Raw genomic sequence first — 23,065 nt, 5'->3', positions numbered from 1 at the left:
AAACCAAATCGATCAATAAACCGGTAAGATGATTAGTTCAATAGTTCAATTGGAATTCAACCGGTTTAATTAAATATAAAATAAAATTATTAAAAATTCTATTTTCAAAAATAAAAATTTATAATTAGCAACAATCACAAACACAAACTTATACAAATTAAATGCAGTCAACAATTAAGTATGAATTAGTAACAAAGATTTATACAATTTTTAATCACATCAACAAACCAACAGCACATGCATCATTAGAACACAATCAACAATTACATCTAGAAATTCAGAAGACAAACTCAGAAGTCAAAATCCATTACAATTAAACAATAAAATCAGAAATCAACAAAAAAATTAAAAGAAGTACCTTCAGCAATCAACAAAATTATTTTAGAAAAATTAAGTCAAAGTCAGAAGAGCAGTGGACCTGAACAACCGTTGGAGGATGAAGGTGAAAGCAAGGGTTGCTACTGTGAGTAAGCAATAATCGTGGGAGAGAGATGCGACAGCGAGGAGAAGATCTCCGAGGAGACCTTCACGATGGTAATTAAGGAGAAGAGCTCCGATCGCAACGCGAGAAGAGGACCGATCTGTAGAGACCACTTCTGGTTGCGATGGCACAATGACAGAGACACAACTTCAGAGCGGCCACCTCCGATGAAGGCAAAGACGACGACACCAACAGCAGCCCCGAGCAGACCTGGCAACGCGAGGAGACCCTTGAAGAGGAGACGGCGGGGCTAGCGTTGTTGTAACTCAGCTTGAGTTTTTTTTTTTCTTAATTAAAATTATAAAAAGCGTTAAAAAACTGATCAGTTCACCGGTTTATTGCCGGTTCGACCCTTTTTTCACTAGTTTTTTGTCAAGTGGTTTTTTGTGTCAATCGAATAGACTAGAGAATCGGTTCCTGATTAATCTTATCAAACCGGTCAGTCCGGTTCGATTTTTAGAACACTAGTCTATAGTCATAATTTTTTATTTATAGTAACAATTTTGAATAGTGCTTTTAGAAAATAGATTTTTGTCACATAATTTTAAAAAACGTAACAATAGATGTCAAAGATCAAGGTTTTGAATGTTCACCTTTTTTAATAGAATTATTTCAGACTTTAGATCAATTTTTGTTATGTCGTATTTAAAAATTGTGATTTAAAAGTGTCTACTAAGGTTTTCAAGTTTCAATTTTTTATCTTACGATTTAGTTTTGGATTTGTGTTCCTTGAAAGTGGAAGTTTGGAAAGTACTTACTACTTTGATAATTTGGTTTTTTGAATACCAAAGAAAATGACAAGAGTTAAAGTTGTCCATGCATGATTCTCGTTAGTAAATAGCTGTAATTAGCAGTAGTTAGTTATTAGTTACAAGTGTATCAATATCTTGGTTTGTGTGATACAGGGAAACTCAAGTATACTGTGTTCCCAGTCTCAAAATGATTTTATCAATTGAATTTCTCTATTCCCCAAGAAAGCAATGCAAGAACTTCTTCAGTCGCCAGCCAAAGGATCGGACGATGATATAATTAAAGAATACTAGTTTAGATACATTATTCTTGGTTATATGTTAGTTGCAACTACTTAATTAATATTTTGGTATCATTAGGATTTTTTGTTAGAGGTTTTTCCTATAAACATTGTGATAATATATATAATGTAACTAGACTTATATAATTTGAGACCTATTTGGTATCTAAATAATTGTTAAATAAATAATATGAAGGTCAAAAAGGGGAAATTTTGTCAAAATAGACGATCCCCTTGTACATATTGTTATATGGTTATAGTAGATATAGAACACACTTAAAATTATTTTTTTTTAAACTTTTTTTTTATCTCTTTTATCGGTATTTTGTCGACTTTTATTTATCTTTGTTATCACCTATTTCTAGATTAATAGTGTGCCTAAAATTGGGTTTTTATTTAAATAAAAATTCATTAATTTATATTTTTTTACGATTTAGTTTTGGATTTGTGTTCCTTGAAAGTGGAAGTTTGGAAAGTACTTACTACTTTGATAATTTGGTTTTTTGAATACCAAAGAAAATGACAAGAGTTAAAGTTGTCCATGCATGATTCTCGTTAGTAAATAGCTGTAATTAGCATTAGTTAGTTATTAGTTACAAGTGTATCAATATCTTGGTTTGTGTGATACAGGGAAACTCAAGTATACTGTGTTCCCAGTCTCAAAATGATTTTATCAATTGAATTTCTCTATTCCCCAAGAAAGCAATGCAAGAACTTCTTCAGTCGCCAGCCAAAGGATCGGACGATGATATAATTAAAGAATACTAGTTTAGATACATTATTCTTGGTTATATGTTAGTTTAATTAATATAATTAATATTTTGGTATCATTAGGATTTTTTGTTAGAGGTTTTTCCTATAAACATTGTGATAATATATATAATGTAACTAGACTTATATAATTTGAGACCTATTTGGTATCTAATCTAAATTTCATTGTCAAGTTATTATATTTATTTGTATTACATATATGAAAATACAATTTATCAAGAGTTAGATTTGTGTCTTTTATTAAACTTGTTTGATAGATTATGTAGGATAGTTGAGAAAAAGTTATTTGATTTTTCTTTTAGACTAAAATAATAATAAATACTCAAATGTCACGTTTATAAACCACGACCATTAGAGTAGTCTCATGTCACCGTCAAAAACCGTTGGCATAGAGTAGTTCAATGCCACGGTTAAAATTGTGACCATAGAATAGAGTTAGGGTTACGGTTAGAAACCGTGACAATAAAAAGACTAAGAATATGGTTAAAAAATGTGACTATAAAAAGATTAATAATGTGACTATAAAAGGATTAATGTCACGGTTAAGAACCGTTACTATAGCAGGACTAATTAAGGTCACGGTTATGCAACCATAGATCAAAAGTTACGTTTTTCACTTTGTAAGAAAAGGACCATGACCTTTGCTCAAAAAGTCGTGACCATTGTATGGTCACGGCGATATTGGCCACGGTTGAAAACCGTAACATTTGATAAAAAAGGGTGACCATATATCAAACGTCACAGTTTTTTATACTTATATTCACAATTTTAAAATGCAACTTAAAGAAAAAAAATGTTGTAGTCTGAAGCTTGCCACCACCAATATATATAACAGGGATTGGAGTTTAATTTGTATATAAAATTTTTATTTTTATTTTAATAACATCTTTTATCATCATCTATATCTAATTAAAAAGATGTATTTTTTTATTTTTAACTGATCTCATTTTTATTAATATAATATATTTAATAAATAAAACGTTTTGAATTAGTGTTATACCTGTTTATAAGCTACTCTCTTATAAAAGGAAAGAACGAAGGTTGCTTTTCTAAGGCAAAAGAGTCCGCAACATGCAAAATAATAAATTAAAATGTAAGTAGTGTGTGATTTCAAAAGTAGTAGTTGCGCGTGCAAATGGTCAATTTCGTTAGAATGGATCTTATTGATAATTGTTAAATAAATAATATGAAGGTCAAAAACGGGGAAATTTTGTCAAAATAGACGATCCCCTTGTACATATTGTTATATTGTTATAGTAGATATAGAACACACTTAAAATTATTTTTTTTTAACTTTTCTTTTATCTCTTTTATCGGTATTTTGTCGACTTTTATTTATCTTTGTTATCACCTATTTCTAGATTAATAGTGTGCCTAAAATTGGGTTTTTATTTAAATAAAAATTCATTAATTTATATTTTTATATATTATTAGTCAATTTTGTGGACAAAACAATTTCACATATACATTTCGCGAAATTAAAAAAGAAAAATCTATTAAAAGGTAGAAACCATGAAATGTAGTTGATTTGGCAATATTATTTCATTCGAGTTCATGCAAAAAAGACTTATCTTACTTTTGGTGACCCTATGGTATATGTCTAAAGGAATAACGCATATTTTACAAAGGGAAAGTATGAGGAGCCAATGGAATATTTGTACAATGTGTACAATGGAGGTTTAGAGAGTATTAGAGATATAATTATTAGTGTTACCTTTTCTTATTAGCTGAAGCTTTTGGGATGAGTGGTATCATGACATGATATTAGAACTCTAGATTCGAAAGGTCAAGAGTTCAATCCTTGGTGAATCCGAAAATCAATTTAAACTTTCGGGAAGCCAAAATTTAAATATTAATTTTGTAATGTATTTCACTAACAATTACAAACTTTGACATTGAATCTTCGGATAAAGAAATAACTTTGGACATCTTTGTCTAAATTTTCACGACGAGCAAAATATAATTAAGGGTATTATATGGTCACGCTACGAAGGACAACGGTTTCAATAGTGAGACCAGGACCAAAGCCAAAAAGCACACCCCAATCAAATCCTTCTCCAGTAGTTTTAAGTTTGCCTTCAAGAGATCTCTTCCTCATCAAATCCATGATGAAAAACACACATGCACTTGACATATTACCATAATTGCTAAGCACATCTCTGGTGGCTTTCATCTTCTCTGGCTTCAAGTTTACCTTTTGTTCAACCTGGTCCAGAATTGCACGTCCACCAGGGTGTGCAATCCAAAATATTGAGTTATAATCAGATATACCCAATGGATCAAAAGCTTTACTGAGTGCGTCGTTGATGTTTTGTGAAATAATATCAGGAACACTCTTGTTAAGATAGAATGTAAGCCCAACTTCACGAAGGAGACCACCGATGGCTCCATGGCTGCCAGGGACAAGTTTTTGATCGGTCGAGACAATCTCAAAGATAGGATTCTCAACCTCTGGTATAGGATCAGAACCAATGATAATTGCAGCAGCTCCATCGGCAAACAATGCTTGCCCTACAAGACTGTCCATGTCTGTCTCACTAGGACCACGAAAAGTGACTGAAGTATTTTCAGAACAAACAATAAGCACACGAGCATCCTTGTTGTTTTCAGCTAAATCCTTAGCCAAACGAAGGACAGTGCCACCAGCGAAGCAGCCTTGGTGGTACATCATGTACCTCTTGACGCTTGGGTCGAGCCCTAAGAGTACGATGAGTTCGTAATCAACGCCGGGCAACGCAACGCCGCTGGTAGTGCAAAAGATCAAATGTGAATAGAGAAAAAGATAAAAATAAAAAATAAGAGTGAGAATTTTTTAATTTTAGAAAAAAAAATTATTTTAATTGTAATAAAAAATATCGGATGACATATTTTGATTTGTCAAATTATTAATATAAAATATAAATTATATATTGAATGAAAATGGTAGAGAGAAATAGAAAAATGGAGAGAGATAGATGAGAGAATTTAGGAAGGGGGTATATTAATTTTGGAGAAAAATATTTTCTCTCAATTTTAGTAAGAGGGTATCATGTGACACATTTGGTTATTAAATTAGATAGTAATATATGAGATAGTAATATATGATACATAATATAGGTATATTTCAATTTCAATTTTAATATTTTAATTTTAATTTAAATGCAATTAAAAAATGTCATGTTGCACATTTTGATTGTCAAATTCGTAATTAGTCATTGATAATGATATAGATAAAGTAGTTGAAGGAATGAGAGAGATAGAAAAAGGAAAAAAAAGAAAGAGAAAACTCTTTAATTTTGGAAAAAAAATTTTGATTTCAACTGTAATGAAGGAATAACATATGACACATTTTAGTTGTAAAATTAATAAGAAAAATGTGAGAATTTTTTAATTTAAAAAATTGATTTAATTTTATTTTTTATTTTTTTTTACCAAAGATAGGAGACTCGAACCCGTAACCTCTTAATTGAGTATGAAGAGACTATGCCATTTGAACTATTACTCATTAGCAAATTGATTTAATTTTAATTACAATAAAAAAATAACATCTAATATTTTTGGTTAAAATTAATAAGATATAATAAATTTTCAAACGGCCATAGGTTAATATATCGAGATTGTCACAATATCATACTTAACCATTTTTATATCTCATTTAATCACTCTAATAGATAATGCCACATGTCAACTCTCAATTGAAGAGTCAACATATAGTCACCAATAGCCACCTTAAATGGAAGTACCAGAGACGTGGCCATATATATATATATATAAGGGTTTTTTACTTAAATAAATTAAATGCATTTCAAAATTACCCAATTTGTTGTGTTGATTTCATTGTTTCGATGGCCTTCTTGAGAGATTGGATCTGTGTCCTTATTTGCTGACAATGCTTGCATTTTTCAAGTTCTTGCTCATATTTTTGAATTTCTTGATCTAATGCGTTGTAGACGAACTCCATTCTCTTATTAGTGTATCTGCAATAACATTTTTGTCACCCTTAATATATTCAATTTTTATTGGATATTGTAACAAAAATAATTGCCATCTTACCAATCGTCCATGATTATAATCAACTTTTAAATTATATCGTATGAAACCTGTTAGGTAACTTGAATCTGTCCTTAATGTAAATTCTCTGGGTAGTAAATCAATTTTCCATTTCTTAAGAGATTTAATTGCTGCTAGAGTTTCCTTTTCATGAGTGGTATATCTCTGTTCTGTTGGAGTAAAAGTCCCTGAAATATACCTACAAAGTAATTTCTTTGGGGAATCTTTAGAATCTAGTGATTCTTTTTCTTGTTCCAAACTTTTTATAGCTTTCTTAGCTTTTAGACATCCTGACCAGGTTATGTCTGAAGCATCTGTTTCTACTATTAAGTAGTCATTTTCTTCTGGAATATAAAGTTCTGGAAGTTTTTCACATAATTCTTTAATCCTTTGAATTTTCATACTATCTTTTTCATCCCATTTCCATTCTTTTTTAGTACTTATTTTTGGAAATAAGTTTTTAGTGTATTCTGTTATATTCTTTAAAAATCCTTGATCAGAAATATAATTTATACACCCTAAAAATCTTTGTAATTGTTTTCTATCTTCTATTTTCTTAGGAAATAAATTTACCTTACTCTTAATGGTTTCTTTAATTTTTTCCAATCAAGTTTTATATTTGAACTAGCAAAGCATTGTGTTGCTCCAGAATCTATGAAAGCATTTATAAACTTTTCTGTTATTTTTATAGTAATAAATGTAGCATTATTACTCAGTCTCTGAGTCTATTTCCGAGACATATTCAAAAATATAGTCTAAGTTATCATCAGATTCCTCTAAAGGTTCCATGAAACAAGACTTGGCAATTTCTATTTGTTTAGTAAGATCCTTTTTATCCTTCTTTTTCGGACATTCATTTGCATAGTGTCCTTCTTCTTGGCAATACCAACATTTACAATTTTCTTTTTTATTTGGGCAATATTTATTTCTTTGTCTTTTGTTTTTATTATTATTTTCCTTTCTAAAATATCTCTTTTTTCTCCAGTTTGGATAGTATTTTCTTTTTCTAAATTGATATTTTCTTTTTCTTTGAAAATTTTTATTAAGACCATATTTTTGAGGTATCTCTTCATTATCTTGACATCAAATTCTAATTATATTTGCAAATCTTTTTTGAGTTACTTCTTGCATACAACGTTCTTTTATTTCCTCTCTTATTGCAGAGGTTGCTCCACCAAAGTTATTTTCAATTGTTCCTCTATTTATTTCTCTTATAAATCTTCCCATTATAAATTCATTAGCAGGATATGGAAGTTTTGTTATATACATACTAAGATAATGATTTTTATCTTCTTCTTTTAATTTGTAATAATGTATTCTATATTCACATATATAAGACTCCACATTACATAGATCATATATTTGAATATTAGCTAAATGGTTTTTTGCTTCTTGATATTCTTTATTATAAACTTCTTGTCTATGATCTATAATATTTTTACCAAAAAATTCTTTATATAGAATCATCATTATATATAATATCTTATCATAAGCTGTAGTTTTTGTTGCTAATTCTTCTATTATTTGGTTTTCTATTGATGTCATATAATCTCTTATAGTTCCTTTAGTATGAAACCCTATGTAATTCCAAATATCTCTTCCAGACAATTCACTAAGTTTTGGATTAGTAAAGGCTTCTAATAAAAAGGAATTCAACCAATTTTCGAAAATTTCTTTTTCGTTCTTTTTACAGTCTAAATCGAGCATTCTTTCTCCTTCCATTTCCTGGATTTTAGGAATATATTTTGAATCTTTATTTGTAAACCCTTTTTTAAAAGCATAATTATCAAAACCTGTTTCCCATTTAAATTGAGATTGATTATCCTTAGATGTTCCAGCTTCATTTTTTACTTGTATTGGAATTGCTGGTTCTTCGTCACTTGAATAATCTAGGATGTGTTCTTCATTGTCTATATTTTCAGAATTTACTAATTCTTCTTCTATTTGAAAAAAACTCAAATTAGTGTATTTAGTATTTACAATATCTCAATAACTTTATAGCTTTTTTTATTGGTTTTTTTCTTTGACCTTCATGATGTCTTTTATTTTTGTTCCTCTACGACCAACTATATCTGTGACCTATCCATATTAGTATAGTATAGATACGGAACTAACTAATGTTATTTGACGGATAACACTAAAGACAAGAGTGAAATCTTGGTGAATAGTAAATATTTTTTTTTATAATAGAAAGATTTTATCAATAAAAATTTATTATGTGTAATACACATTTTCTTTCTAAATTTAATAAAAATTTTTACTTCTCACCTAATTCTACTATTCACTAGAAAAATTCTCTTATTTAACTTTGACCCTACAATGTGAAAGATTGAAGCTATGAAAAAGAGAAAAACATAAAACTATTTTTTTTTTCATATTCAACACCAAAATACAAAAAAAAATATTAATTTTTTTTCCTACCAGTTATGATACCTTATATTCATTAATTCATTGTTTTATTTTAAGTACGTGTTTATTATGTTATTATATTATTGACTTTTTTAAGCTAAACTAATTTTAACACTATTAGTGCACTCCTATTAATGGTCATCACTTTTATTACTTATACAAATTTTTTTTGACAACTTTCTTTCTTCTCAATCAGTAGTCACATTTGTTTATAGGCGAATTTTTTCCACTACAAAAAAAAAAGGTCTATGGTCACGGTAAAAAAACCATGATCATAGTTAGTAAAAAGGGTGATCATAGATCTATGGTCACGGTTTTGGATCTATAGTTACGATTTTTTACCGTGGTCTATTCTCTCGTGGCCATAGGTCTATGGTCATGATTTTTTTATCTATGGTCACGGTTTCAATTTTCAAAATCTGACACTTTAGGCCACGTTTTTTTACCGTGATCATAGCTTCTATGGTCACCTCGTTTAAAACCGTGACCATAGCCTTATCTATGGTCACGGTTTTTCGCCGTGACCATAGCCTTAAAACCGTGACCATAGCCTTATCTATTGTCACCCCACCTTAAAACCGTGACCATAGCCTTATCTATGGTCACCCCTCCTTAAAACCGTGACCATAGCCTTATCTATGGTCACGGTTTTTCGCCGTGACCATAGCCTTATCTATGGTCACCGTTTTCACCGTGGCCATAGCTTATCTATGGTCACCCTATTTTTAAATGGTGACCATAGCCTATTTTGTTTTATGAGATTTAATTTTTTTAAAAGCATAATCACATTCCAAAATGACGATAATCACAAAATAAATCTAAGAATGAGAAATTCAATAAAACTAAATCATAAAAGTTTCATTAAAAACTAGATATCCATTACAACACTAATCAAAATAAGGTGTAATTTATCCATTTCATGTAATATCAGATAAAGTCTCTTGTCAAAAAGTAAAGAACATTCAAAGTTGTTATAAACGGTGCCACAGCAACTAGTCAACTCCTGTTGTCTTTACCAGTACGAAAAAATTATCCTGTACACAAAACAAAGCCAAAACAAATTTCAAGAGAAGGTAAAGAACATTCGAGAGTAGGAAAACAAAATAATCAATTAACAAATACTAATCCTAAAAGAAACGAAAAGAAAAAGATAAAAGAAAAAAGCATTCCCTACATAGTTATCTCCATCAAGATACAAGAACTTAGAACCCAATTGCATGAAAGTAATTAAATTATCCCAACAGAAAAATGAAAAAGAAAGTCTGCATGAAGACTTTAATTTTTCTTCTCTTCTTAGTTGTACTTCAAATAATTATTAACACTAACACAACCAAATTCCATATAGCAGTCCTTGTTGTTTAATATGATTTCAATAAAATATAATAATTCGATGATGATAACTTTGTGTTGAACTATATATTATTTATTCAATTTAATTCTAAAAGAATGCAACATTAACTTTTACCTATTTTGACACTCATAAATTACTAAGAATAACTTAGAGCAATTTTAGTTATACATAAAAACTGATTAAAAGAAAGGAACGGACAGCATTAGTGCTACACTGCTACAATTTCACAAAAGACCTAAATTAAAACTAATTAAACTAATAACAAAAAAAGGAGTTCTCTTGGACATTTCAACTTTCAGATCAGAACCCATTTCTTAGAAAAAGCCTTGATGCCTACAATATATGTAACAAAACAAACAAACAAAATTTGGATAAGAAAGAAACATTAAACAAATCGCATCAACATTCAATTTTTTCGTTAATTAATAGGTAACATCATGCGTATATCAGACCCTGGAATCTTAATTGATGGATACCATTTAACTAAAAAGCAATGTGAGCAAGCATCATAATGCCTTACAACAACATAATTAGGCTAAAAAAGGAAACAGAATATCCAGCACTTACATCATAAACCAACTTGTGTTAGCAGATATTATTACATAAGTATAAGCATTCTAAGTAATACAAGTATTCGAACATAGTCTTTCTAACTCTTACCTATTTCTACAGACTCAGATTCACAAGGTCAAACAAATTCCAGATCTCTGAAATCCCTTAACATGAGTCACCCCTTTTACACAAAGAGACCAAACCCAAAAAGCTCAGATCTTTGACTATGGGTAACACACAAAATAAAGAACCGAAATCTACCCAGTTCTCAAAAAAGTAAAATTTTTATATCAAAAACAGCGAATGCTTTCTGGGTATGACAAATGTGAGTGTTAATATGAACTTTCAGTGGTAGTGGATGAGAATTGAGAAGAAGATTAATAGTTTTAACAACAAATACACACATATGATAATAGAAACTTGAATAAGCAAAAATAGTTTTAACAGTTTCAATCCGATTAAAATAAAATATTATTTTTACCAGCTATATTAAAAATTCAAGCTAAAATAATGTAGCCTTAATACATACAAACAACTCCACTGCTTTAGCTTCTTGCCCATGTGCTTCAACATCAAGCGACAGTACTTTTGTACCCTCTGCTCTCACCGTCTTCAACTCTCTTACCATCACTAGCTACTACTTCTTATTAACTCATTCAACTCCTTAATGTAAATACTACCTACTAATCAAATCAAATGCTATTTTCTTCTTTTTATTATCACCTCTTCTACTAAGCTTCATCATCTTTATTATCTTTCCTAATTTTTGAAATCAAAGGAGCTACCTTGTTCAATAGCAGAGACAATTTTTTATTTATATTTTTTCCCAACACCTACTGATAATTTAAATTTAAGATAAAGGACTAGAAAAATGAAGTCTAAGTTTCTAGCTAGTAGAATTTTAGTTAACTATGAAGACACAAGCAATTGACCCAAAGCAAGAAAAGCCAGAGAAACTGCACCAACGAGCTTAGTATCTTTGAACTTGTACAACTTTTACTACAAAATCTCAATTAGGCTAAAATTTGGTTTGGAGACTCCTAACTTGTTTGGAAACAAGTGTGTCTTGGTTGCAACCCAATTGCTACTCAATTCTAAGAGTTACAAGCATTGGAAGTTGATGCATAACTTGCTGAAAACTGATTCTTTCCAGCTTTGATCACCAATTTTCAAAAATTCACAACTCCAATCCTTAACTCCTAAAATCCTGAAATTTTAGAGAAATAAACCAAGTTAATCAAATTTTAAAACAAAATTAGTTTCGCTCCAAAACTCAGCTCGGAGGAGTCGCAGCAAGACAAACAAGTTGCTGCCCTGTTTGAACTCCTCTGCTGCAGGACAAATTTGATGACTCAACTTTAAAAATTTTCCATAAATTGTGTATTTAACAAAAAGACCTTAAATTTTTCAGTCCAGTTCTACATATTCCCAAGTTTAATCCAAACTTGGTCCCATACAATTCCGATCATCACGGAATTAGTTATAGCTTTTCAAAGTTTCTGACTTCGTTTAAAAGTAATGCAGAAAATCAGATTTTATAATTCAACTTTGAAAAATCATAACTAATTTTTCAGTTAATACGAAACCTTCAAAATTGAATATTAATAACTATACTTGTTATAGTTTGCTTAGATTTTAGTCTCATATCATTCCAATCTCTATTAAGTTGCTGGTTCACTTTCAAAGTTGCCGTTTTATTTCAAAACTCAGATTTTCAACAAGTAGTTTAGTGTTTTAAAATTCAACCCCTTTAATACCTCTCAAAATCAAATCTCAAAACAATCACCAATCAATTCCACCACCATTACAATATACTTAGTAACCAACTCAATAGTAATCAACCAATATAATCCATCAAACTCAGCATTCACAACAATTATTTGTCAAACAATTCACAATCCACATAATCATTCAATAGCACTAAATCAACAATTCCAAATCTCAATCTCAATCATTCCAATCACAATTTCAGCCACAATTCAACGTTCACATAATCAATCAATTACTCACAACTATTATACCTATTTGCGGTTATCCAATAAACTTTGTGGGCATTTTTAAATTAAAACCGTTTAAATTAAACCCCCTACCTCGATTAGCTGAACTCGCACGAATTGACCACGATAAGCCCACTTATTTTGAATTCACAGCAGCAGCGACAATTTCAACGTAATCCCGCAGTAGTAAAACTCTTGCGACTAGCTATAGCATAACAGCAGCAACATCAACGACCTCAACACCAATTGTGATTGCTCAGGAGATAAATTGACAACTAAAACAAAACCATATGCTACTATAATTAGGACAGAGTATAACGGATGAACAAAATGATAGAAGAGTAAAGAAGAAAGCGTACAGGCTTAAGAAACAGAAAATTGGCATTGGAACTGGAACAAAGAGGATGATGCTGGCTAGACTGAAAGATGGTGGCAGCAAATTGCTTTATCTAATAACAAGCTCCAACCATGGTAGTTCCAACAGATATGGCACGACAAGGTTCATCAGAGGCAGAGACATGGTTGACCCGAAGCAACAAGGTCATGGTGATGGCGGCTCCGGCAGCTAGGACGCAACCTAGTCCGTCATCAACGACAGTGGCGACCACGAACCCTCTCCTCTGGCTTCCCCGATCCCTCTTCTCCCTTTTCTCTATTTTCTCGTTTCCCCTCTGCTCCCTCTCTGTTTCTCCTTACTCTTTTTTTCCCTTTCTGAACGTAGGGTTAGGGATTTAGGGTAGTAAATTGGGAAATTTGGGATATTAGGGTTTTTATTAGAAATTTTTAGGATTAGGATAAAATATATACAAGTAATATAATAATTTTATAAAATATTTGAGATAAAATAACAATTCAGAAATCAAATATAATACTATAAAGATTACTTTCAAAATACGTAAGATTTTATTTATCAATATATCAATGAACTCAAATAATTATCTTTAATTTAAATCATAAAGTAAGCATACTAATCACATTTTATAAAATATAGTTTAAACTCAAAATATTAATTATCTAAATTAAATCATGACCTTTCATTATTTTTCTATCATCGAAACTTTAATTTTAATTTATATAAAATAACTTATTATAATAAAAATTTTACATAAACATTAATTAACTTAAACTCAAAGTATTTATAAAAATCAATTTAATCATTTCTAATAAATTAATCTCTAAAAGTGCGATGAGAGCGGCGGCAGAGAGAGCTCTGCAACGATGGGAGTAGACGCGACGAGAGCGGCGGCGGAGGGATCTCGTGCGATGCAAGGGATGACAGAGAGAGATTGTGCGATGCAAGCGGTGGCGGCAGCGATAGCGGCAACGGCTGCGGCGGAAGAAGCAGAAGTAGCAGCCATGGAGAGAAGAAGTAGCTCGTGTCAGGGAGAGAGGAAGAAGCTTGTGTTTGATTTGGGAATGGAGCTCGAAACACAATTTGAATGGGGGCTGCCACGGGGAGAGAGAGGGGATAGGTTAGGTTTACATCAATATTTTTCGACGAAAAAATTTAAATTACAGATGAAAAAATCTGTTTGTAATAATTTAATAAAACACAACTTTTTGTCTATTTAATTACAGACGGATTTTTCGTCTGTAATCATTTCTCATGAAAAATTTAATTTTTTTGACGGAATTATAGAGGGAATTTTTTTCCGTCTGTAATTTATGATAATCTATTTTTTTTATTTTCCGACAAAAAATTCCTCTGAAATTCCCTCTGTATTTCCGTGGGATAAAATTCGTCAGAAATATCCGTCTGTAATAACTAGTTTTCTAGTAGTGAGCGTGGCGGCAAAGACTGCGATGCCTGCCGGGGGGGTTGCAGTGCTGGGTGGCTGGGGGCTAGGTTTAGTTCGTTGATGCTGTGTAATTTCAGAGAGGAGAGGATCCTGGTGTTGGATGAGTGTGGGTGTGGCTGCGTTGGTTTCCTTAGCTTCTTTAGTTTTAGGGTGTGTGTGGTTGGAGGAATTATAAATAATTCCTAGGAATTTCAAGATGAAAATATCATATTTCCATGTTTGGTTCAAAGTTTGAAAAACTATTCCTAAGCAAGTTTGATTCTAGGAAATCAAAATACCATCATTTCAATTCCCACCTTCCCCTTGGGTATCTTTAGCTCCCATGGGAATAGAATCTTTATAACAATGTAATACGTGAACCACACACACCCTTAGGGTTTTGACGTTTGTTTGTTTTTTTTTTTTCTAAAAAAGCACAAAACTTAATAATTATTAAGTTTTAAATCATTTTTAATTTAAAATTAATAATATTCAACTTAATTTTTTATTTATAAAATTAGATTTAAAATTTTAATATTTTAAAATAAATCACATAAAATTTTTATTAAATTTTAATTATTAAAATTTTTAAATTTTAAATATATAAAATATTTAAAATTATAAAAAATATATAAAAATATTAATTAATTTAAATTCAAATGATTAAAACTGTGACTATAGATCCTTTTAGAATAACTCTCAAAACTGTTATCATAGACCATTTTAGATCTCCCCTTAAAACCATGACCATAGACCCTTTTAGGTCACTCCCCAAAATCGTGACCATAGACACCTTTAGGTCACCCCCCCAAAATCATGACTATAGACCCTTTTAGGTCACCATTTCAAAAAACTGTGACCATAGACCCTTTTGGGTCACCCTCAAAATCGTGACTATAGACCCCTTTAGGTCACCCCCCAAAACTGTGACCATAGACTTTAGGTCACCGCCTAAAACCGTGACCATAGATCCCTTTAGGTCACTCCCAAAACCGTGACCATAGACCCTTTTAGGTCACTCTTCTGAAAAACCGTGACCATAGACCCCTTTTTGTCACTGTAAAAAACCGTGACCATAGACTCCTTTAGGTCACTGATGCATTCGCATATTTGCTATATTAGTTGGTTAATTTAATTAGTTTTAGCTTAATTTCATCCATTATCTTTGAAATAAACAAGTATTTTTATGGGTTATGTCTCCATGCATTCATATACCAAGAACTAGGTGAAATTTGGCATAATTCATGCAAATTCAAGGAGTTAATAAACAAATTGATGTGAATGATTCCCTTGAAATTTTTTGCATAGAATGGCAAGACTTTGAGGAAGTTTCTTTGGTTAATGATAGGTGATAGAATAGCAAGGTCAAGCCAGCAAGAATTGGAGCAAGAAGGCTTGAAGACACATCAAGCTTGGCAAGGAAGCAGAGGATCGCACGTTGCCAACTTGGGCTACCACTTGTGTGTTTGATGATAACGCCAGCAGCCCTGGAGAGTGATCCTAGAGGAGTTTGCACGTTGCCAACTTGCACTACTACTTGAGTGCTTGGCAATAACGTCAAGAGGCAAGACATGGCAAGAGGGGAGAGGGCTCGAGCATGTTCCCAACGCCACCAACAAGGGCGTGTTTGGTGACAACGCCAGCAGCAAGAAGGCTTGGATAGGAATGATGTGGAGCACGTTGTCAACGCCAAGTTCTGAAGGCGTGTTCCTTGGCAACGCACCAAGCAACCTTGGAGGGCAACTTCTAACCTCGAGCACGTTGCCAGCCAAGAGATGTAGGGGCGTGTTTGATGGCAACACAGGCAAGCAACGCAGCAAGAAAGCTTGCCCAGGAAAGGGAGAAGCACGTTGCCAACGCCAGCTTCCATTGGCGTGTTTCAAGGCAACGCTGGGCACTCACTCAAGGCAACCCTGGCTTCCACTCGAGCACGTTGCCAACGCCAGCCTCCATTGGCATGTTTCAAGGCAACGCTGAGCTAGAAGACTTGGTCCAAGAAGGGGTACGTTGCCAACGCCAAGTTCCATGGGCGTTTTCCAAGGCAACGTAGCAAGCGAAGTTCGACACCATAAGGAAGACTCGAGCATGTTGTTGACATTGGGTGAGCAAAGGCATGTTTGAGACTAACGCCAGCAAACAACGCCAAGCAAGAAAGCCTGACCATGCAAGAAGCTAGCGTTGCCAACGCTGGCAACATGGGCGTGCTTGCTAGCAACGCCAAACAAGCAAGGCATCCCTGGAAGACAATTTCACACGCATCGAGCACGTTGCCAACGTGCTAGCAAGGAGGCGTGTTCATCAACAATGCAAGGCAGCCCTGGAGAGTGAATTTGGGCGTTGCCAACTTGAAGAAAGGGGGCGTGTTCCTTGGCAACGCAGGCAAGCAAGGATGCTGGACCAAGGAAGAGCTCGAGGGCGTTGCCAACTTGAGGATGAACTGGCATGTTCATCAACAACGCCAGCTCTATGTCTCAGCCTTGGAAGGTTTGGCACATTGCCAACTTGGAAGCAAGAAGGCGTGTTCATCAACAATGCCAAGGGGTCAAGAATTATGAATTTGGGCCAAGGAAGGGCACTAGCACGTTGCCAACTTGGAATGAACTGGCGTGTTTGATAAAAACGCCCACAACCAAGGCAACTTGACCTTGCCTTCTTCAATGGAGCATAACTTGAGTTAGAAAGATCCAATTGAGATGAGCCCAAGTGCATTAGAAAGAAGACATTCTGAAATTTCCAATGATGTATGATAGTCCATATTAAAGCTGAGGATTGAAGCTCAAATTCTAGGCAACATTAGGCATGAAAAGTGGAGCCAAGAAGAAGAAAAGCCAAGTTGTTAGCAACAACTTAGGCTAACAACGCCCAACACAAAGCTCCCAGCCCAGGAAACCCATGAGCACGTTGCCAACGTGCGTTTACACTGGCGTGTTTGCCAGTAACACCCATTCACTGGGCCAGAATTGATGATAATTGGCTCTGCTTCCTCTCTTTCTGAAAAAGGCCAGCAACTCCACTCCAAGGGGCAGCGAATTCAACAAGGATAAAGCCCACATTGTTAACCCAATTGAGGATCTCTCTAAGGGCTCTTAGGACTAGTATAAATACAGAAGGAGTTTGTACTTTAGGGGGACTCTTTGACACTTAGACATTTTTTCTATTACATTAGCATTTTTACTTTTTCTCACCGGTCTTCTATTTTGTTTTTCTTGCAACTTTGAATTTCAGTTTTAAGAACTTCTTCTTCTTCTTCTTCATTCTTCTCGACATTTAGTTTAATTTTCATCTATGGCAATTATTGTTGAAATTGGAGCTATGATTCACTAAACCCCATTTTCATTAGGGGGAGGAGCTTTGTTTATTTGAATGGGTTGATAACTCTTCTTTTCCTTCTCACTTCAAGTGGTTCATCCATGAGGAAACTCTTGTTCTTCAAAGCTTCAATCACCTTTATTTTCTGCACTTTATATTCCCGCATTTTTACATTCTTGCAATTTACTTTTGATGTCATTTAAGTTTCTTGCAATCTAAGTTTCCGTTATTTACTTTTAGTCATTTAATTTTCCTTCATTACTTTAGTTCTTTAAATTTCTTGTCATTTAATTCTTTGCAATTTCTTTCAAGTGTTCAAATCTCATGAAATTAAGACATCGTTCGCTTAACTAAAATACCATTTAACTAAAGTTGCTTAATCCACCAATCCTCGTGGGATCGACCTCACTCTAAGTGAGTTTTACTACTTGATACGACCCGGTATACTTGCCGGTAGTAAATACGTGAGAATTAATTTTTCGCGTATCAGTCACCCATAAAACCGTGACCATAGACTCCTTTAGGTCACCCCCCTAAAACCGTGACCATAGACCCTTTTAGGTCACCCTTCCGAAAAACCGTGACCATAGACCCTTTTAGGTCACCCTTCCGAAAAACCGTGACCATAGACCCTTTTTTGTCACCATAAAAAACCGTGACCATAAACACCTTTAGGTCACCCCCAAAACCGTGACTATAGACCCTTTTAGGCCACCCCAAACCGTGACCATAGACCCCTTTAGGTCACCTCCAAAACCGTGACCATAGACCCTTTTAGGCCACCCCCAAAATCGTGATTATAGACCCCTTTAGGTCACCCTCCAAAACCGTGACCATAGACCCTTTTAGGTTACCCTTTTTTGAAAAACCGTGACCATAGACCTTTTTTTGTTACTGTAAAAAACCGTGACCGTAGACCCTTTTAGGCCACCCCTCAAAACCGTGACCATAGACCATTTTAGGCCACCTTTTTTTAAAAAATCGTGACCATAATAGATACTCTATGGTCACCCTTTCCAAAAAAACCGTGACCATAGCTTTTTTTTGTCACGCTGAAAAACCGTGACCATAGAGGGTCTATAGTCACGGTTTTTTACCGTGACCAAAAAAATCATAGGCATAGACCCAAAATATTGTAGTGTTCGTTCGCTTCTCTTTTTTATTTTGATTAAAGTAAATTACATATATAATTTTTTACTTTCGTTTGTGTATTTATTTAGGCATATATAGATGCAAGAGATTGAATGTAAATAGCTATTTGGGTTAATAAACTTGTGTGATACAATTATTTTTATAATTTAGAGTATGAGATGATGATTGTATTTTCAATTATATTTTTATAATTAACTTAGTGAGACGTTTATTCGTCATGCATATAGTTTCATATCATGACTTATATAATAAAAAATTCAGATTAATATAAATATTTAATTTTTATGTTTTAGGAAATTAGTTCTAATACATATTAAAAATATTTCTATATGCAAATCAAATTAAAAAAACATGAAAGAAGGCGTTTTAAAAATTCAATTATGATTGATTAATGCAATTAAGAAAGGAAGATAGAAATTTAAAAAATGAATTTTTATTTATTTGTTTTCAATTTTAAAATTAATTTAAAACTAATTGTGGTTATAGTTGCATTGATTGTATAATATGGTTATTCACTATTCTAAAATGTTAATAATCAAAATTCAATCTCAAACAAATATTTAACCAGATGGAATACAAGAAATTCAATACAAAGAATCATGAAATAAAAGATTATTAATTTTTTTATTTTAAATTTATGCAAATCAAAATTATATTCAAGATGAGATTAGAGAATTTAATATTATAATTTGTGAAACAATAACAATAAGTTAAATATTAAGTTAGATTATAATTTTTATTTTAAGGTTTTTCATTTACTAATGATATAAAAAATTTTTACTGATATACACTACTAGAAACTAGTTATTACAGATGGATATTTCCGACAGATTTTATCCCACGGAAATACAAATAGATTTTGCGAGGGATTTTTTGTCAGAAACGTAGAAAAATGAATTAGCATAAATTACAAATAGAAAAGAAAATCCGTCGATAATTCTGTAGAAAAAATTAATTTTTTTCGTGGGATATAATTACCGACGAAAAATCCGTCTGTAATTAAATGAACAAATACACTGCATTTTATTAAATTATTACAGACAAAAAATCTATCTATAATTTAAAATATTCCATCGGAAATATTAAAATAAAGATTTAGGATCACGTTCTCCTCTTCATTTCAAACCACACTTTTGCTCCTCCACAATCATCCCCTCTAAATGCTCCATCGGCGGTGCTATCAGCCTTGCATCGCCGTCACACCGAACTTCCATTGCACTGAACTTCTATCGCACCAAGGCTCTATCATACCTCTTCCCGGTTCTTCTCCGTCGCACCCCTTCCGTCGGCCTTGCTCGCATCGCTCCCTTTTGAACCCTAATGTGCGTTTCTCTCTTCGATCCCGCCACTAGTGCTTGCTCTTCTCCGTGTGTTGCTGCGTTTCTCTCTTCGATCTTGCCTCAGCTGTGCACGTAACCCTAATCTCCTTTATCTTTCATCGCTGTTTTCTTTCATTCAATCTCACTGCTAACTCTAATTATATTATCCTATGTTCCATCGCTAACTCTAATTCTATTTCCTATTCTATGATAAGAACTAGTAACGGTTACAGTTCTTTATTTTGTGTTCTTATAAACTTGTTTGTGAAATCAAGGTTCCTGAATGCATTGACTAGTTTCATTTTGGTTGAATTTTTTGGGGTTTAGGTTTTTGTTGATTCATAGTGTCTCAGCGATTGAAGACTAGTGTCCATGTTAACTTGGTCTTCCATATAGGACTGAGAATCAAGATGCTATATATGCCGCAATTGTTGGTATGCTTGCTGATCCAAAGGAGGTAAATATATTCCCAAATTGATTTTTCAATATAAGAAATTAAAAGGGAAAAAATATATGTTGAATTTAAAGGTAAGAATTTCTAAATCTTAATTTAAATTTTGCAGGCAAAGGCTGGAATCAGGGAGGTCCATTTTTTCCCTTTCAATCATGGAGACAAGAGGACTGCTCTAACTTACATTGAATCTGATGGAAATTGGCATAGATCCAGCAAAGGTGCTCCTGAGCAGGTAAAAATATTTTGCTATTGGCACCAGCTGATTATGTTTGTGCAGGGGACTTAACAATATTCTTTTCTCCCGGTTTAGATATTGAACCTCTGCAACTGCAAAGAGGATGTGAGGAGAAAGGCTATGCAACTATTGTTAAGTTTGCTGACCGTGGGATCCGATCTTTGGGGGTTGCTAGACAGGTTTGACAAAAAAGGATATTAACATTTATAGTTTACAACTTGGTTGAATGAGTTTTTATTCATAATTGCTGCTTGAATATCTTTATATAACAGGAAGTACCTGAGAAATCCATCGGTAATTTCGTCAGTAACCAAAAATCTGTCTGTAATAAAGACCAAATCTGTCTGTAAATCTGTCTATATTAAGCAATTTTCTAGTTGTGATTCAGGTAACTTCTAGCTAGCTACTATAATTTAGTGCTATTTTATATGCATATGTAATTACCACATAAATATCTGAGAAGTTTAATTCTAATTGATGTTTCTTTAAATGTTAAAGATTTTACCATCAATTTCTCTTAAATATTTTTAAAAAAATGTATGAATTTTCAAGACATAAGGATAATACAAAGCAATATTCTATGCTATTTATAATTTTATACGGATGCATATTTTTCTTTTGGATTAATACAAGAGGATAGAGAATTTAATGATGCTAATAAAGAAGCAAGTACATAGGCCTCAATATCATATATCACGAGGTTGTTTGTCATTTGATTACCTTCCAACAATTTCTCAAGACCAAAACACGTATAGAATAGTAATAGTTATTGACATGAGCTTTTAATGATATTTTATATCAATAAAGAATAGTACTAAACATGAAGGATGAATTTTATTAACTATAATAAATATAATTTTTTAATTATATTGATCATTTTAAGTTGATTGAATTTTAACACTATTATATATTATGTGTAGAATTAACCATGTAAAATAATGAGATTAAGAAGTTTTACTTATTTGATTTAGATAAAATTTCACAATCTTGTGATAAAATTCTAAAAGACTATCATCTTATGTCTTTAGCAACTGAAGTATATAGTTCTTTGTTATCTAAAAGAATAGCTATAGGAGAACTAAACTTTAAGAGGAATGAGTTAAAATAAATAATCTCAACCACATTGATCTTTGTAACACATCTAAAAAGGAAATTACACATTTGATAAAGTTATCACGATTGTGTATCGTGAAGAAGAGGTTTTGACTTTATTTATGATCATGGGTGCGACAACATCATTTCTTTGAAAATTGATTTTAGTTAAAATTTACTCAAAGGGTAATGCACTAAATTTTAATTCAATTAATATTACTGCATCTTTACTCCTTCATAATAGAAATATGTGGTACACTTAAGATTCACAATACTACCAAATGTAATTGAAGATTCTATATTCAAGATCTAACTCGACTATCCTCAAACAATGTTGTTAGCGAAAATCAAACTCATAAAATTAGTTGATAAATACTTGAGTGATATCTTGATTTTGTTTACACATATCAAAGGTTTTCCTCTTGGAGAAAAAGTAGTTGTACTAGACGGAAAAATCGACTTCAATTTTTGAATAATCAGTATCTATTCTATTTCTATCATGAATTATTATTTTAGGTATGGACAATTCAAGACTTTAGACACAAATTCTTTTTATCATTTCAAAAGAGTTAAGACAAGATATTGCACTACAAGAAAAACGCTGAGTACCGTTGGATTTAGAGAACGTTAGCAATGAGTTTGCCGTTGAATTTATCGCCGAATATGGCTATGAACTCGTAACCGTCAAATATAATCATCAGAATTGTTGTTTCGACGATAATATGTGGCAGGAAAAAAGGAAATTATGGCGTGCACCACTACCGTTGGTAAATACGACGGTAACCTTGTTTAGTGAAACGCTGCGTTTTAGGCACACAAAAAAACGTTACCGTCGAATTTGTCCGACGGTAAATCCGACGGTAACGTGCCCTTAATTATAGCTTGAACCTTCATCTCTCCCATTTCGAATTTCCTCCTTTCTCTTTACATCTCCAAATTTTGTCAATTCCTAATTTAATCTTCTCTATTTTAAATTCATTATGGTTTAATTAGATTTTAATTTTTCATTATTAATTTGGTTTAGTTAAACTACTTTTTGCTGTTAGGATTATTTAGAGTAAAATTAGAATTTTTTTATTAGGATTTCTCTTGGTTCATAGGTAATT

General features: G+C 32.5%; 2 protein-coding genes and 1 long non-coding RNA gene across 3 annotated transcripts; 1 reads left to right on the top strand and 2 right to left on the bottom strand.

Moving 5' to 3' along the window:
- Positions 4,242 to 5,049, bottom strand: LOC107636081 (putative stilbene synthase 2; the record flags this gene model as incomplete). Its single annotated transcript, XM_021122345.1, has 1 exon — positions 4,242 to 5,049. A coding segment is annotated over one exon (795 nt), but the record flags the coding sequence as incomplete, so codon positions are not given.
- LOC107638916 lies at positions 12,805 to 13,219 on the bottom strand. The gene is made up of 2 exons (XR_001619893.2): positions 12,980 to 13,219; positions 12,805 to 12,895 (listed from the first exon to the last, which is right to left on the bottom strand). It is a non-coding gene; the product is annotated as an uncharacterized LOC107638916 (long non-coding RNA).
- On the top strand, positions 20,090 to 21,156 carry LOC110270911 (ATPase 5, plasma membrane-type-like). The gene is made up of 4 exons (XM_021120773.1): positions 20,090 to 20,271; positions 20,575 to 20,635; positions 20,742 to 20,864; positions 20,943 to 21,156. Exons 1-4 carry the CDS (start codon positions 20,180 to 20,182, stop codon positions 21,066 to 21,068), a joined length of 402 nt encoding a protein of 133 aa, XP_020976432.1. The 5' UTR covers positions 20,090 to 20,179; the 3' UTR covers positions 21,069 to 21,156.

The sequence above is a fragment of the Arachis ipaensis genome, chromosome B04 (genome assembly GCF_000816755.2).
Source record: "Arachis ipaensis cultivar K30076 chromosome B04, Araip1.1, whole genome shotgun sequence".
Classification (NCBI taxonomy): Eukaryota; Viridiplantae; Streptophyta; class Magnoliopsida; order Fabales; family Fabaceae; genus Arachis; species Arachis ipaensis.
Note: the sequence above shows the minus strand (reverse complement) of the source record. Positions and strands in the feature narration are given on the sequence as shown.